Source organism: Pangasianodon hypophthalmus, chromosome 6, assembly GCF_027358585.1.
Source record: "Pangasianodon hypophthalmus isolate fPanHyp1 chromosome 6, fPanHyp1.pri, whole genome shotgun sequence".
Lineage (NCBI taxonomy): Eukaryota > Metazoa > Chordata > Actinopteri > Siluriformes > Pangasiidae > Pangasianodon > Pangasianodon hypophthalmus.
In genome coordinates, this window is record NC_069715.1 from 3,849,339 (window position 1) to 3,865,676 (window position 16,338).

At 38.7% G+C, this 16,338-nt stretch overlaps 1 protein-coding gene across 1 annotated transcript; it reads left to right on the forward strand.

Moving 5' to 3' along the window:
* Positions 1–1,217: 1,217 nt before the first annotated feature.
* On the forward strand, positions 1,218–13,978 carry LOC113534757 (extracellular calcium-sensing receptor-like). Its single transcript, XM_053234995.1, is given in 8 exon segments — positions 1,218–1,313; positions 3,013–3,085; positions 3,088–3,340; positions 5,656–5,932; positions 8,027–8,860; positions 11,050–11,259; positions 11,944–12,067; positions 13,045–13,978. Coding segments are annotated over 8 exon segments (2,772 nt in total). The 3' UTR covers positions 13,950–13,978.
* Positions 13,979–16,338: the final 2,360 nt, after the last annotated feature.

Genomic DNA, 16,338 nt, shown 5'->3' on the forward strand with positions numbered 1-16,338 from the left:
CTGTGTCATTGCTGAAACCAACAGCAGGTCACCAGGGCTGAGCCACCACTGTTGGAGGTTGAAGGAGTACCTGCATACAGTGTTCATGAGCTTCTCAACTCCAAGCAATGGGGTAACACCATATATAATCTGGTGGACTGGGAAAGTTATGGCCTAGAAGAGAGGTCTTGGGTTCCTGCCAGAGATATTCTAGACCCTATGTCTAGTGACTTCCACAGGAAACACTCAGATGGTCCTGCCCCCCAAATCCAGAGGCAGATCCTGTCGAAGGTAATGTTCAGCTTTGGAAGCCACCTGTCATGTATGGGGGTTCTGTCAGATCTGTCGCAGAGAATTCTCTGTCATGCCACCAGTGAGCAACCTGCCCTAAATTTTGAGCTCTTTCTCTGTTATTTATTTATTTAGGCCCATCAGCCCACCTGTGGCATAAGCCATTGACAACCCCAGCCAAGGCCCATCTGCTTGGTGCCTGCGTCCAGGTCTCTTCTCCAGGTGCTTCTTGGTCAATCTTAATTTCTTTTCCCTTGTCCGTGGGAGCACCTGCCTGGTGATTCTGCTCGCAGGATTCTTCAGCATATGTCTCTTCCTCTTCAAGGTCATCTCCAGCCAGCCTCATTGCATCTTTATAGGTGGTGTTTACATTCATTGACCTTGGTGTTTCCCTCTGTGGTTGTTCAGCCCCATCTGAGCTGACATAGTGAGCAGGTCCAATGACTTGGCCTGCTGCTCACTGTGGCACAGGAGAGCAAGGACATCAGCAAAATCCAGATCATCCAACTGATTTCAGATTGCCCATTGGAAAATGCCATTTCATTTTCTGCTGGTGACATTCTTTACGATCCAGTCTATATTGAGGAGGAACAGGAACTGTGAAAGCAGACATCTTTGCCCCATTCTTGTCTTGATCTGGAAGCTCTCAATCAGCTGGCTGCCATATATCACTCAGCAGGACATTCCCTCCCTCCATCTATAGGCTGCTCTGCAGTCTGTGCATGATCAATATATTGTCATCTTTGTCCTTCACTGGTCACTCCAGTTTTCATGTTGGCATTGAAATCACCTATCATTGATGTTAATGTCCTAGTTGCTTAGCTTGCTCAGGATGTCATTCAGATGGCTGTAGAATTATTCCTTGTCATCTTCGCTGTCGTCATTGGTAGGTGCACCTAGCACCATCTTGTGCTAGCTTCATCTTGAGTTGTTCTTTGTTGTGAAAAATGCTGTCATCAGTCTTCATCTTTTCGCCTCCCATCGTCCCCTGTGCCTCCTTCCCTAAGATCAAGGCTACAAGGCCCTCCCCTGAGACTGGTCTGGTCTGGTTAGATCTAACCCCAGCATAGCTCTCAAGTTCCCAAGGACACGCAAGCTAGTTCGCCAACAAGGTAACAGCCCAGGATCAGTCTTTCTGTGTTATTAAAAAAAGCACATGAACTTGACAGTACATATTCTGATAGATCTCTGTTGATGACCCGGCCTTGCTTTTCTGATTTTCCTGCCTTGGATATCCCTTGTTCTGGTTTGCATCTGCTTGATTTTAAACCTCTCACACATGGATCCTCACCACAATCTTGCATCCTCTTTGTTGTACAAGTAGCAGTAGCTCAATTTATAAAATCATGCAGATACAGATCAAGCGGTTCAGCTAATATTCACATCGAACATTAAAATATAGGAAAATGTGATCTCAGTGACTTTGATTGAGGCATGGTTTTGATGCCAGACAGGTTGGTTTGAGTATTTCAGAAACTATTGTTCTTGGGTTTTCTGATATTGTAACCCATCTGCCTCAATGTTCAGGCAGTGGACAAGAGAGATGCATTCTTCTATTTCTCAGTCTTTGCAATGGAAAGAAGTATACAGAGGTGGACATGCATTTCAGATTTATTTATAGAGCCACTGATCCATATAGCCCCCACAGACTGTGCTGTGCACAAGGCAGCATATCGCTGTTGGGTTTTTAAAAAGAAATCATTTACTTAATTAAAAAAATATCAACTTGTACATTTCACTGCCTGTTTGTCATCATTCTTAAATGATCATTCTTAATCATTAGAAATTCTTCCTGAAAAGTCATACAGGCATTATAATGAAATGCAGACACCTTTTAGACTGTCCAGCAAAACTGATCTGAAAAAATATTATTAGATGATGGCAAAATAGCTTTGACCAGTCTACATTATTGTTCCAAAACAACTTTTACAATATGAAGCATCTTCTCTAGAATATAGTACAGCTATCATTTTAGTTAGAATTTTAATCGGATTCTTTATTTAAAAAAAAATCAGTAGCTTCTGAATGGTCAACATTATTACTCCAAACTAAGTAGTGCAGTATTATGCACTGTCTCTAGAATATACTACACCTCTCATCTGGGCAAGTTTAAACGTTAATTGAAAAAAAAATCTGTTTTTTTTTTTTTGAACAATACTGTTTAGAAGCTATTGAATTTGTTTTCTGAATAAAAATACATACATTTAAGCAACAGTTAAACCTGTCAAAGAAAGAGGTGTAGTATATTCTAGAGAAGGTGTACAATATTGTAGTGTAGTGCAATGCATTAAATCATTCAGAAGTTATTGTCAACCTTGCAGAAAATATGATGATATGGGATTAGCAGACAAATTATGATATAATAGAAACTAGACCTATTCAGCCACTCTCTAACTGTCTAACTGTATCGGAATACCATTTTCTAGTTCTCTCCATATAAATTATTAATAGTTGTCTTTATCATATATATTTAAAATTTACATTTAACATTTCAGTGACACAAACTGAAGATAATTGGAGTATATTTGGAGAAAGGGGGGGGGGGGGGGGTGCTATTGATCAGAAATACCTGAATGAACCTAACTTCACCATTCCACATCACCACTCACTCAGCTGTGCGCTAATTCCTAATTGTTGAGCAATTATCTCTAATTTCTATACCCGAGAAAAGGAGGTGTGATTTGGAACACCTCAAAACAATTTAGTACGTGTTTTATAATTTTTTTTCTTGTTATCTCTTAGGATTTTGTGGGTATTAGAAATAGGTGCAGAAATTGTCTGCAGCCAGAGGAAGGCAGAGCTGTGAATCTTCACCTGATCTCATGACCGCCACAGTCCTTTCAGCTCACCTGTTCCCATTGGCATTATTACTATGGGTAGTGTGTGAGGTTTTGGAGGGGACATCTCAGGAGGAGAGGTGTGTGTACCTGGACCATGCACAGCATCTTGACACTGTGGGTCTCTCTCAAGATGGAGATGTGATCATTGGAGCACTCATCAATTTCTACATGCTGCCACCCACCCTTGACCTGAGCTTCACCAAAGAACCATACCTGCAGTCCTGCTATGAGTGAGTGAGTTGCTGCCTGTCAGTATCTCTCCAAAGTCATCAGATATTTAAATTAACTGATAATGGTGATGCAGGAAATTTTTGACCAATGTCATTTTTTGGCTGTTTATGATTTCTCTTCACAGGCAAACCTGGATCATTTTTCAGTGCGTGATCATTATTACTTCTTTTTATTTTAGTAGAAAGCTTGGACAAGTTGGACAAGTCAGTGTTAAACAGTATGCTGGTTATGTGCCAGTCAAAATATCAGAAGTCTGAATTTTCATAATTTTAAAATTATGTACCTGTTTTTGTTATGAGAGAAAGAAACAATATAGCTATGTAAGTTTATTAAATGTGAGGAAAAGTGCAATTAATTCATGGCCTTAGAAGGTCACAGCAATGAACAGGATTAAAGTGATGTTTTCCCTCCTCCATCCCATCCTATTAGCCAATCATGTTAAATCTGGTCTGTTATAAAAGTTATCAGATTTACTATTGGCTTCTAGTTATTAGCCTGTTTGACTAGAACACTTGAATTAAATTTAAACCTCAACAACTGAAAAACAGTACGCTTATAAGTAATATTCTGTTAGTAGAAAGTTCAGGAACAGAAAGCTCTGTGACTCAAAGACAATATATTGTTGTAGACAAATGTTTATGAAATGTGTCCTGAGGGGGTGGAATTTAATTTAAGTTAAAGGTGTCCCTGGCTACAAAACGTTTGAGAATCTTTGCTCTACTGAGCCAAAGGTTTAAACAAGTTTCATTCATATTGTCTCAGGAAAAAGGGTACTAAACTGTACCATTCCTTGACCATACCAGCAAAAGTACAACTTCTGTACTTTTAATAAGTGTCTTTTAAAATATGTGTAGTGTACCTTTAAGGCTTTAAAATGTAATTATGATCCAATTATGTAGCTTAAACCATTTTTAAAGGGACACGATATCCACATTTCCACTTGTAAGATAAATAGTAAAGGTAAAAAAAAAAAAAAGATGTGTCCTTGAGGGTACCGCCCCAGCAACCACGAAAGGTACAGCTTAATAATCTTTTTTAATGAGATTATATCATTTTTTCCCCCAAGAGTATATAATAGAACGTTTGTGGTACAACCTGCCATGCGAAGGTAAAATTCTAGCGCGCATTTATCTGGTTGCGTTTACAGGACACTGTTTATTGCGCACGGAGCGCGCGCGATGTACGCAAACATGCGCTGTTTTAAATCTCTGTACTGTAGCGCACATCATTTCTAGTGCACTAGTCTAAACTACAATTCAGACTTTAACTCGGTGAGGTTTCAAACGTAGAGAAACCCCTGTCTCTGTCACGCGCGTTGCAGACATTGAGAACCACGTTATGCTTTTTTACTAATTAATCTATCCATGATAAAATTTCTTTTGTGTTGTCGATCTTTACTTTATAAAAATATTCGATGATAAGCAAATACAGGAGAAAACAATCTTTGCTTGTTTTGTCTGCAGTTTTAGACAGTTAATTTCTTTTCTTTCATATCCATTCAGACTGCGGCAGCGCGAGCCCTGTAGAGCTTTTTGCGCTATGTTTGGCAATTTTTTAGAACTATTTTTTAAAATTCAGTAACACCATAATACGTGTATATAGCATAACAAACAAACTGGTAATCAAGACATGAACATAGAAAGATAACTAAAAACTTATTCTGTTTTTTTGTGTGTAATTTTTAACTTTTTAACATGTGATCAGTATTGTATACCTAGATGTTTGTTTTATGAGTTGTGCATCATTTATTTAGTCAGTACAAAGATATTTTGTATGTCCAAACATTATCTTTCCAAAAAAAAGAAATGTTATAGAATGTCAGTCAAGAACTCAACATATGTAACAGACCACTTTTCAGACAAAAATATGAAGGCTGCTGGGATTTACGGCAAAAAAGAAGCAAGTGCGACAGTCAAAGTCTTCTAAAGAACTGTGGCAGATTCTCTAAAATGCTCAGTAAAAATGCTCAGTAAAACTTACCAGCCAATTTCTGTATAAACTGCACATATACCTCAGACTACAATTAAAAAAAAAAAAAAAGCAAAAGGGATGTCACACTAAATACCGACAGTAATTTATTATTCTTTACTGCACTTAGTTTTTTTTAAAATATAGAAACATTTAATTTAATTATTTCTGAAGGATTCTTTGCTTTACAGCATTTGTTTGTGTCTGCCTAAGACTTTTACACACGCACACACACACATAGTGTATACTGTACATACAGTGTGTGTGTGTGCATATATTATATATATATATATATATATATATATATAATGCTTGTGTGTGTATTTTGTTTTATTGTATTATTCAGATTTCAGGAGAGTCCTGTGCAGTGGGCTCAGGCGGTTGTCTTTGCTGTGGAGGAGATTAACCGAAACCCTTCTTTGCTGCCGGGGATTCAACTGGGCTACCGTATCATAGATAGCTGCTCGCGCTACCCACATAGCCTGAGATCAGTCATGTCCATGATCAGTGGAGGGAACAGCACCTGTGAGACCACCCGGCCTACCAAACTTATCATTGGAGAAGCTACTTCCACACAGTGTATTATTCTGTCCAGAGTTCTGAGCCCACTGCATGTACCAATGGTGAGTGCCATGCTGATCAGGGTGATAAAATAGACAGTGAGCCACTGTATAGAGAGATATATGAGCATTCTAGTATCAGGGGTCTCAAAAGTGGGTCCATGATGCATTGCCAGGGGTCCACAATTGTATAATTTTGGGTTTCTTCCTAGCTTCAATAACTCAACTAAAATTCAGCCTTTAAATAATGTCAGTCAGTATTGCTCACATTTTAAAAATGAACTTAATATTTGAGTAATTGGATTATTCTCATGAATTAAATCTGTACTGAGGGGGTTTGTGGAATTTGTTTAACAATTAATGGGGAAAAGTTTGCTTTAGGAAATTGAATCTGAAAAGAGCTTAAGGTAAGAAGTACAGATGATTAGAAAGTTGAGTAACTGGCACAAAGGATCATGGATCCTAAGGATTGTGGAGTCACCGATGTCCAAAACAGTTCACAGTATTTTTTTTGTTTATGTGTATATATACAGTCAGGTCCATAAATATTGGGACAGTGACACAGTGGATTTGAAATGAAGCAGTCAAGATGTGACTGAAGCGTAGACTTTCAGCTTTAATTCAAGGGGTTTAACAAAAATATTGCATTAACCGTTTAGGAATTACAGCCATTTTTTACAGAGTTCCTCCATTTTCACAGGCTCAAAAGTAATGGGACAAACTAATATAATCATAAATATTAGGATTATTTTTATTACTTGGAGGTAAATCCTTTGCAGTCAATGACTACCTGAAGTCTGGACCCCATGGACATCACCAAACGCTGAGTTTCCTCCCTTGAGATGATTTGCCAGGTTTTTACAGCAGCCATCTTCAGTTGCTGCTTGTTTGTGGGTCATTCTGCCTTCAGATTTGTCTTCAGTAAGTGAAAAGCAGCTCAGTTGGGTTGAGGTCAGGTGACTGACTCGGCCATTTAAGAACATTTAATTTCCAAGCTCTTGGGCTGCTTTCACAGTATGTTTTGGGTTGTTATCCATCTGTACTGTGAAGCGCTGTCCTATCAGTTTTGCAGCATTTGACTGAATCTGAGCAGAAAGTATAGCTCTGTACACTTCAGAATTCATCCTGCTGCTTCTATCAACAGTCACATTATCAATAAACCCCAGTGACCCAGTTCCATTGGCAGCCAAACATGCCCATGCCATAACACTGCCTCCACATGTTTGACGGATGATGTGGTATACTTTGGATCATGAGCCCTTCCTTTCCTTCTCCATACTTTTCTCTTCCCATCATTCTGGTACAAGTTAATCTTGCATCAGAACTGGTCAGGCTTTTTTTAGAGGTTTTTTTAGCAAAGTCTAATCTGGCCTTTGTGTTCTTGAGTGTTACCAGCGGTTTGCATCTTGAGGTAAACCATCTGTATTTACATTCATGAAGGTGGCTCTTGATTGTAGACTTTGACAATGATAGGCCTATCTCCTCCAGAGTGTTCCTGACTTGGCTAGATGTTGTGAAGGGGTTGTTCTTCAATAAGAAAAGAATTCTGCAATCATCCACTTTAGTTGTTTTCTGTGGTCTCCCAGGCCTTTTGGTGTTGCTGAGCTCCCCAGTGCATTCCTTCTTTTTAAGAATGTTCCACATTGTTGATTTGGCCCTCCTAAAGTTTCTGCTATCTCTCTGATAGGTCTGTTTTGGTTTTTCAGCCTAATGATGGCCTCCTTCACTTGCATCAACACCTCTTTGGACGGCATATTGAGAGTTCCCATGAACAGCTACCAAATGCAAATTCAACACTTGGAATCAGCTCCAGACCTTTTATCTCCTTAATTTATCATGATATAAGGAGGAAACAGGCCACAGCTGGCCATGAAACTTCTTATCAGTCAATTATCCCATTACATTAGAGCCTGTGAAAATGGAGGAACTCTGTAAAAAATGGCTGTAATTCCTAAACGGTTAATGCAATATTTTTGTTAAACCCCTTGAATTAAAGCTGAAAGTCTACGCTTCAGTCACATCTTGACTGCTTCATTTCAAATCCACTGTGCTGGTGTACAGAGGCAAAATTACCAAAACTGTGTCACTGTCCCAATATTTATGGACCTGACTGTATATAGTATAAAGGGTGTTGGGAATATTCTGCTTATTCCTCAGATCAGCTACCTGGCTACATGTGTGTGTCTCAGTAACAGAAGAGAGTACCCCAATTTCTTTCGCACCATCCCCAGTGACATGTATCAGGCTCGCACCATGGCCCAGATGGCCAAACGTTTCGGTTGGACCTGGGTTGGTGCTGTGGTGGAGGAAAATGACTATGGGCTCCAGGCAGTGCAGGCGTTTAGAGAGGAAATAAAAGGTACTGGCATCTGCCTAGCTTTTGTTAGCACTATCTTCCGTGAGAGATTGGCAAAAGATGTGGATCATGCTGTGACGGTTGTGCAAAGCTCATCTGCTCGTGTGATCATGGTATTTGTGTGGTATATGGATGTAGAAGTGTTCCTCACTGAGCTGGTTCGCAGAAATGTGACAGACCGCCAGTTCCTCGCCAGTGAGATTTGGAGTACCAGTGGCCATCTCTTGAGCAACCCTGCGCTCTACACCATTACTCAAGGCACACTGGGAGTGGCTGTTAGGAGTGCACCCATTCCTGGATTTGAGAAACACCTACGAGAGCTCCATCCCTCCCGGTATCCTCGAGACACAATACTGAGAGAGTTATGGGAGAGGACGTTTGGCTGCAGCCCAGCGCACAACAACATGGTAGCCTCTCAGAATGGCTTACCGCCATGCAGTGGGAAGGAGAGTCTAGAGGGGGTACAGAATGGCGTAACAGATGTCTCCAACTTAAGAGCCACTTATAATGTGTATCTAGCTGTTTATGCAGCTGCATATGCACTCCACTCTCTGCTGGCCTGCACTGCACCTAACAGTTCTGATCTCAGAGTGACCCCAGGCTGCTCATCTCCAGACATCATCACTACACAACAGGTAATGCTGACTTTTTTCAGCATTTTATATCAACTGTTTCATTCTGAATTTATATTACTATTTTATTTATGATGCTTAATTTATAATACCAATGAATGTACTCAGGGATACTTGAACTTCTAGTATGACTTAAATATAAATTCCTTATATAAGGAATAAAACCCACCTCGGAAAACAATCCACAATTGGGGCATGTGATGCCAATGTGGATTGTTTTCCTGTAATAGTACTCCCCAGCATTTCATTCTTCTCATACCACAGCCAAAGATGACAGTTCTTAATCTATTATTTAAAAGACACATGCTTTTTAACCAAATATTATTAGGTTTAATGTTATGCAACAGCCGTGAGACACGTTCGTTCCTGTTATCTCTTACCAGCCTGTCATTTTTCCCCTCTCTTAAAGTTAATAAGACAAAAACACAACTTGTCATGATACAGAGAAACCAGAAACTCATCTTTCCTGAAGACTTCCCTGTGGCCGAAAACTTACTGACAGTTACAATGTGCTGACACCTGAAGCCTCTTCCATAAATGTTATACAAACATCTTGTTATAGAAAGCGCCAGCAAATAAACAATTATACATTGTACTTTGTTAACTAATTTTATTTTATCCATGTTATTAACCTTAGGTAAACTGACTGCCGTACAAGTCCCTGTGAATGAGCACTAGTGTCAGAGCAGCTGTTATAAAATCAACACATACTGACCAATCTGATTGAAATCAGATTCAACAGCACTGTGGTATAAATTGATTAAATTCATATGTGCAAATTTCAACTGAAATAAAAATGGGTAATAATGAATATTATTATTCTTGATGTCAAAATTATAAATTTTATTTAATAATTAAACAAAATCTATAGTTAATACATAATACTATTTTACTTACCCATCTCAAAACTGCTTTAAACTGGTTTAGATCCTATCTCGTAGGCAGTTTGTCTCTCTGGGTGGATGTAGGTCAGAGATGGGTTCAGTTCTCTGTGGTGTCCCTCATGGTTCAACCTTGGGCCCCCTACCTTCTAGCATTTACATTTTTCCTCTTGGTCAGCTCATAAGATATCTTAAGATAGCAGACGACACACAGATTTACATTCATTCTAAACCTGGTGATAATGTGGAAGTTATTTTTCTTTCACACTGTATTTCTGAGATAAAATTATGGATGGCTCAAAATTTTCTTTGTCTTATCAGTAATAAGAAGTAATGCTCATTGGCTGTCCTCACCAGCTTCATAAAGCTGGCTCTTTAAATTTAACCGTGGATGGCTCTGCTTTGGAATTTCAAAAAAATTGTAAAAACCTAAGAGTTATATTTGATGCATGTTTGTCTTTTGATCCACATGTGCAGAATACCCTTAAAACATCCTTCTTTCATCTCCAAAATATTGGAAGATTGTGCCCTATGTTATCTTATTCCGTGGCTGAAAAGATGATCAATACTTTTGTCTTTTTCTGCATTGATTACTGCAATGCACTCCTTGCTGGGGTCTCTAAGTCTACAATAAATAAACTACAGTATGTGCAAAATTCAGCTGCTAGAATCCTTACTAGGTCAAGGACAAGTGATCACATCACTCCTATTTTGCAATCTTTGAACTGTATCCCTGTCAGGTTTTGTGTTGATTTTAAAATCCTCATGCATACATACAAGTCTTTGCATGGTTTGGCCCACCATTATTTGACCCATTACACCCCAGAACGTGATCTCTGCTCCTCCAATTCTGGTCATTTGACTGTCTCTCAGACTCATTTACATGCTATGGGTGATATGGCATTTTCTTCTCCTGCTCCAAAACTGTGGAATGCACTACCACTTCAGTCTTTTAGTGTATTCTCTCAGAACTTATTTCTTTAGGATAGCTTTTACCTGATGTTTTTTTAAAATTATTATTACTGTTATTGTTATCATTGAATTGTATTTTATTATTAACTTTTTTTGATACATGGTTATATACTTTGGTTTATGGTATGTACTTTATTAGTATATAGTGCCTTAAAAAGGACTCTCAAGACACTTTTCCTATATAAAGTGTCTTGAGAGGCCTTTTTAAGGCGTTATATAAAATAAAGTTATTATTATTATTATTATTATTATTATTATTGTGTAGTATTTTAAAACCTAGATTTTAGGCTATCCAAAATGTGACAACACTTCTAGCTCACCTTCCTCCTGTCCTCTTAGCTCTTAGAGCACCTTAAGCTGGTGAACTTCACAACTCAGTTGGGAGAGAAGTTTTATTTCCAAGATGGGGAGACTCCAGCTGTCTATGACATAGTGAATTGGCAGAGAGGTCCTGGAGGAACCTTGCAATATGTCCTCATTGGCAGACTGGAGGGTTCTAACCTAATCATCAATGAATCTGCCATCAGCTGGCCAGGACACTTAAACAAGGTAACTAAGATTAATAGATAAATATAGGCAATGTAGCCATATGGTTTTAGCCAAGGGTCAAGAACTAATTAGTAACTTTGCTTCCATTCAGTCAAATATTTGGAAAAATACATTGGTATTTTTCATATATACTTCAGTATAATTTAGATTCAGGTTTAGCTTTCAGTTGGGCAAAGCAGGTAGTGCTGGTCCTTCACTGTCTCCATGCTATGTTATCCCCTCATTCGCATGTTTTTTTTTTTTTTAATTTTCTTCGAGAGAGCTTCCAAAAACAAGCGGATAGTTAGGTGTGTGTGATTCCCTGTGATGGACTTGTGTTTCTGCACCATGAATGATCATGACTTATATACTGTATATATCAATTAATATTTTAACTATTATGTGGTGTAAATACTCCCAGCATTCCACACAAGTTTCAATTTTTATTAATTTATTTGCTATTGATTTTCAGTGCCCCAGCTTTCAAATAAAGCTTTTGTTCAATCGTACATTTTCTTTGTCAGTTCTTACACGTCATAAAACTGGTCATTCAGCAAAATGTCATTGTATGCATCATTATTATTGACTGTTAAACAGGCAAAAATGTGCATAGATGACTGAGGGATAAATATTTTTTAAATGCTAAATGTTAAATGCAATTTATTTATTTATTTATTTATTTATTTTGGTCTCTGATAATTTTAGGTGCCAGTGTCTGTGTGCACTGCTGAATGCCCCCAAGGGACACGAAAAGCTATAAAGAAGGGCCTGCCAGTTTGCTGCTTTGACTGCCTGCCCTGTGCTGAAGGCGAATTCAGCAATATCACAGGTCATCAATGTCCCTTCAATTAAACACTCAGTCAAGTCCCTGAAACTGTTTACATCATCATCATCATGCATAGAGGGGCACAACAAGTCAAATCCCCACTGTATCCAGGAAAATCCAGGATATATTTTTTTAATACTATTTCTGTCATTACCATGCAGCTTCCCTAACATTCTATTAAATGATTTTTCATTCTACAACAGTACTGTTGAATTCTCGATACTGACTGGTCATAAGGTATGGATTAATTTTCTATAACAATTGCTAGTAGTTCCAGCTGCAGGGCAAATCACAGGTTTATATTAATGTGCTAATTCTAATATGTTTTCGTTTCTACGGTAATAACTTGTGTAACTTGTAAAAGACTTGTGTTGTAGATGCTCCACATAAAGGTAGTTAAAAACATATATATATGCATTGATATGGTGAATATTTCTATTGGGAGATGTTTATATAACATTTATGAAAGGAGTCTCTGGTGTAAATGCTTTGTAATAGTCAGATGTAAAGCTGTAACTTTAAGATTTCTGGCACAGGAAATTCTTCTGGATGGAAGGCCTTTTAGTTTCTCAGAAATATGACAAAGTTTTTTTTTTTTTTTTTTTTTGGATCTGGTAGGAATCTTGGTGATAACAGGAACTTGTTTAGCAGACGTTAACATTACTCTAATGGGTAAAATGTATGATTTTCTTTAATAAATATAAAAAAAGTCTTAATTTTTGGCAATGGCTATAGTATAAGAGGAATAAAACAATTTGAGAAGTGCTGTTTTAGGAAAATAATCAATTCTGTCATGATGAGAATAACTCTGCTTTGATCTGGACACATAAACCCATTGTGCTTTATTTCATACTAAATTCATCCCTTTATTCTATATCTGTGTCTATTGTGTTAATTCCTTTAGTATTCTGAAGACCACAGTCATAGTATAGGATTAAGCAAGGGATCAAACTGAATGTTTTTTTAAATCTCTTTGACAGGCTCACCAGAATGTTATCGTTGCCCCCCAGAATTCTGGTCCAACAGTCTCAGGACTGCATGTGTACCACGTGAGGTTGAGTACCTTTCCTTCAATGAGACAATGGGCATCACCTTGACGACTGTTGCTGTGTGCGGAGTAATGATGACAGCAGCTGTAGGTGTGATTTTTGTGTACTACAGACAGACTCCTATCGTTAAGGCCAACAACTCAGAGCTGAGCTTCCTGCTCTTACTGTCACTCAAACTCTGCTTTCTGTGTTCACTGGTGTTTGTGGGTCAGCCCTCATTATGGTCATGCAGGCTACAGCAAGCAGCTTTCGGGATCAGTTTTGTTCTCTGTATCTCATGCATTCTGGTCAAAACCATTGTGGTTCTGGTTGCATTTCGTTCAGCTAGACCTGGATCTGCAGCCCTTATGAAGTGGTTTGGACCAGGCCAACAAAGAGGAAGTGTTCTGTTCTTTACCTGTATTCAGGTGATAATCTGTGGTGTATGGCTGTCCCTCAGCCCTCCCTTTCCTCACCGCAACTTAAGTATTCAAGGGTCAAAGATCATCTTAGAGTGCATGGTGGGGTCAGTGACAGGCTTTTCCCTGGTTTTGGGCTACATTGGTCTGTTAGCTGCCATTTGCTTCCTTCTGGCCTTCTTTGCCCGGAAGCTTCCAGACAATTTTAATGAGGCTAAATTTATCACTTTCAGCATGTTGATCTTCTGTGCTGTGTGGATCACATTTGTTCCAGCGTATATCAGCTCACCAGGAAAGTATAGTGTCGCAGTAGAGATATTTGCCATCCTAGCTTCCAGTTTTGGTGTCCTAATCTGTATATTTGCCCCAAAATGTTACATTATTTTACTCAGACCAGAAAAGAACACCAAGAAATTTCTCATGGGGAAAACACAATAAAACAGGATCTACTGTGATATAGTCACTCCCTTCTCATTAATAATGAAACAATGTTCGTGGGTCTTTTTTCAATATTAAGTGACTAATAATTATGTATGGTACTTAAAGATACCCCTAGCGTGTATACGTGGAAATATTAAATTGTACTAGTTAATATTTAATAAATTCTATGATTATACAAATTTTATGTGAACTGTTTTCATTGCTTATAACTGCTATTTATGTAATAGTCATTCCAATTTTGCTATTGAGTGCTTTTATTTAGACAAATGGAAAGATAAAATACTACTACTACTACTACTACTAATAATAATAATAATAATAATGTGTGTGTGTGTACTGTGGGTATGTATGGATGTGTGAGTACTGCTTAACTTAGGTGTCAGTAAGAATAATATGACAATATTTTATAATGTGAATTTCTCCCTACACACAAACACATGCAAACACACATTCCACCTCTGGTCAGCTCAAGGGTCCTTCTCCGGTCAACTGATGGTACTTATCACATGGTCATGCCAGGGGGTCTTTTGTTAAGAGTCCAAACCAGAGCCCACAGGAGATTAAGTCAGGACACAAACTCATTATGTTATAAAATTCAATTCGATTTTATTTGTATAGTGCTTTTAACAACAGACATTGTCACAAAGCAGCTGTACAGAAATATATAAATTCAGGATATAGAATTTAAATTTATACATTTTTAAATTAATCCCTAATGAGCAAGCCAGAGGCAACGGTGGCAAGGAAAAAAGACGACATTGAGAAGAAACCTTGAGAAGAACCAGACTTAAAATTGAACCCATCCTCACCTGAGTGACACTGAATAGTACAGTCATAAATATTTTCCCTTCTATAACTGTACACTATATAGTCAAAAAGTGCAATTGTGTAAACAGGAACTTATGAGCAACTTATGCGTATGAGCATCAGTCATTTATGAATTAATTGAAACTTTTATAATTTTAACTTAAAGTCTATTGTATCAAACTGATGTTATTAACTGTTCAATGATGGAGACTTAATGCAAACTGTTCTTATCAATTTCAGTCCTAAGGCTATCCAAGGAAGAATATCCATAGCCATCTTTATGGTTTCTATGTGGTACCATCCACAGTAATGTCATGGTGATCTTTAGGCTGTCCATCCTTAGCAACAGCAAATGATTTTCAGGTGAGAAAATCTCCAGACAGAAGTAGGGCATCAGGATGGATCAGGCAGGTCCGGAGAGCAGAAGGAGTCAGGATCACTGGTAACTCTGGAGTAGGATGTGTAGCTTGACAGTGAGAGACAGAGAACACAGATTATTAGGTATTCTCTTGCCCTGTAATAGTTTAAGGAAATGTATACTGATCAGCCATAACATTAAAACCACTGACAGATGAACTGAACAACAACGATTATCTTGTTACAATGGCACCTATCAAGGGGTGGGATATATTAGACAGCAGGTGAACAGTCAGTTCTTGAAGTTGATGTGTTGGAAGCAGGAAAAATGGGAAAGCGTAAGGATCTGAGTGACTTTGACAAAGGCCAAATTGTGATGGCTAGTTGACTGGATCCTACAATGGGCACGTGAGCATCAGAACTGGACCATGGAGCAATGGAAGAAGGTGGCCTGGTCTGATGAATCACATTTTCTTTTCCATTATGTGGATGGCCAGGTGCATGTGCATCACTTACCTGGGAAAGAGATGGCACCAGGATGCACTATGTGAAGAAGGCAAGCTGGCAGAGGATGATGCTCTGGGGAATATTCTGCTGGGAAACCTTGGGTCCTGGCATTCATGTGGATGTTACTTTGAGACATATCATCTACCTAAATGTTGTTGCAGACCAAGTACACCCCTTCATGGCAACAGTATTCCCTAATGGCAGTGGCCTCTTTCAGCAGAATTCATCAGCTGACATCTTGGACCTATTACAGTTCGCATACTGTCCCAATCACTCAACTGATGATGCCATCACATACCTCCTACACACAGCCCTGGGCCACCAGGGAGGGAAATTATGTTAAAATGCTGTTTGCTGACTACAGATCAGCATTGAAAACTATAATTCCCTCCAAACTCCAAAACCTCAACCAGTATGAGTGGGCAGACATGTCTCACCCTACCTCACCCTCAACAATGGTGCCCCCCAGGGTTGTGTCCTTAGCCCCCTGCTGTACTCATTGTACACTTATGACTATGTGGCCACTTCCAACTCTACCACCTTTATCAAGTTTGTGGTGGGCTTGGTCTCTGATAATGATAAGAAGACCTATTTGGAGGAGATTAAAAGCCTGAAGAACTGGTGCCAGGAGAACAACCTCCTCCTGAATGTCAGCAAGACAAAGGAGTTGATAGTGGACTTCAGCACGAAGCAGGAGAGGAGCTACCACCCCCTT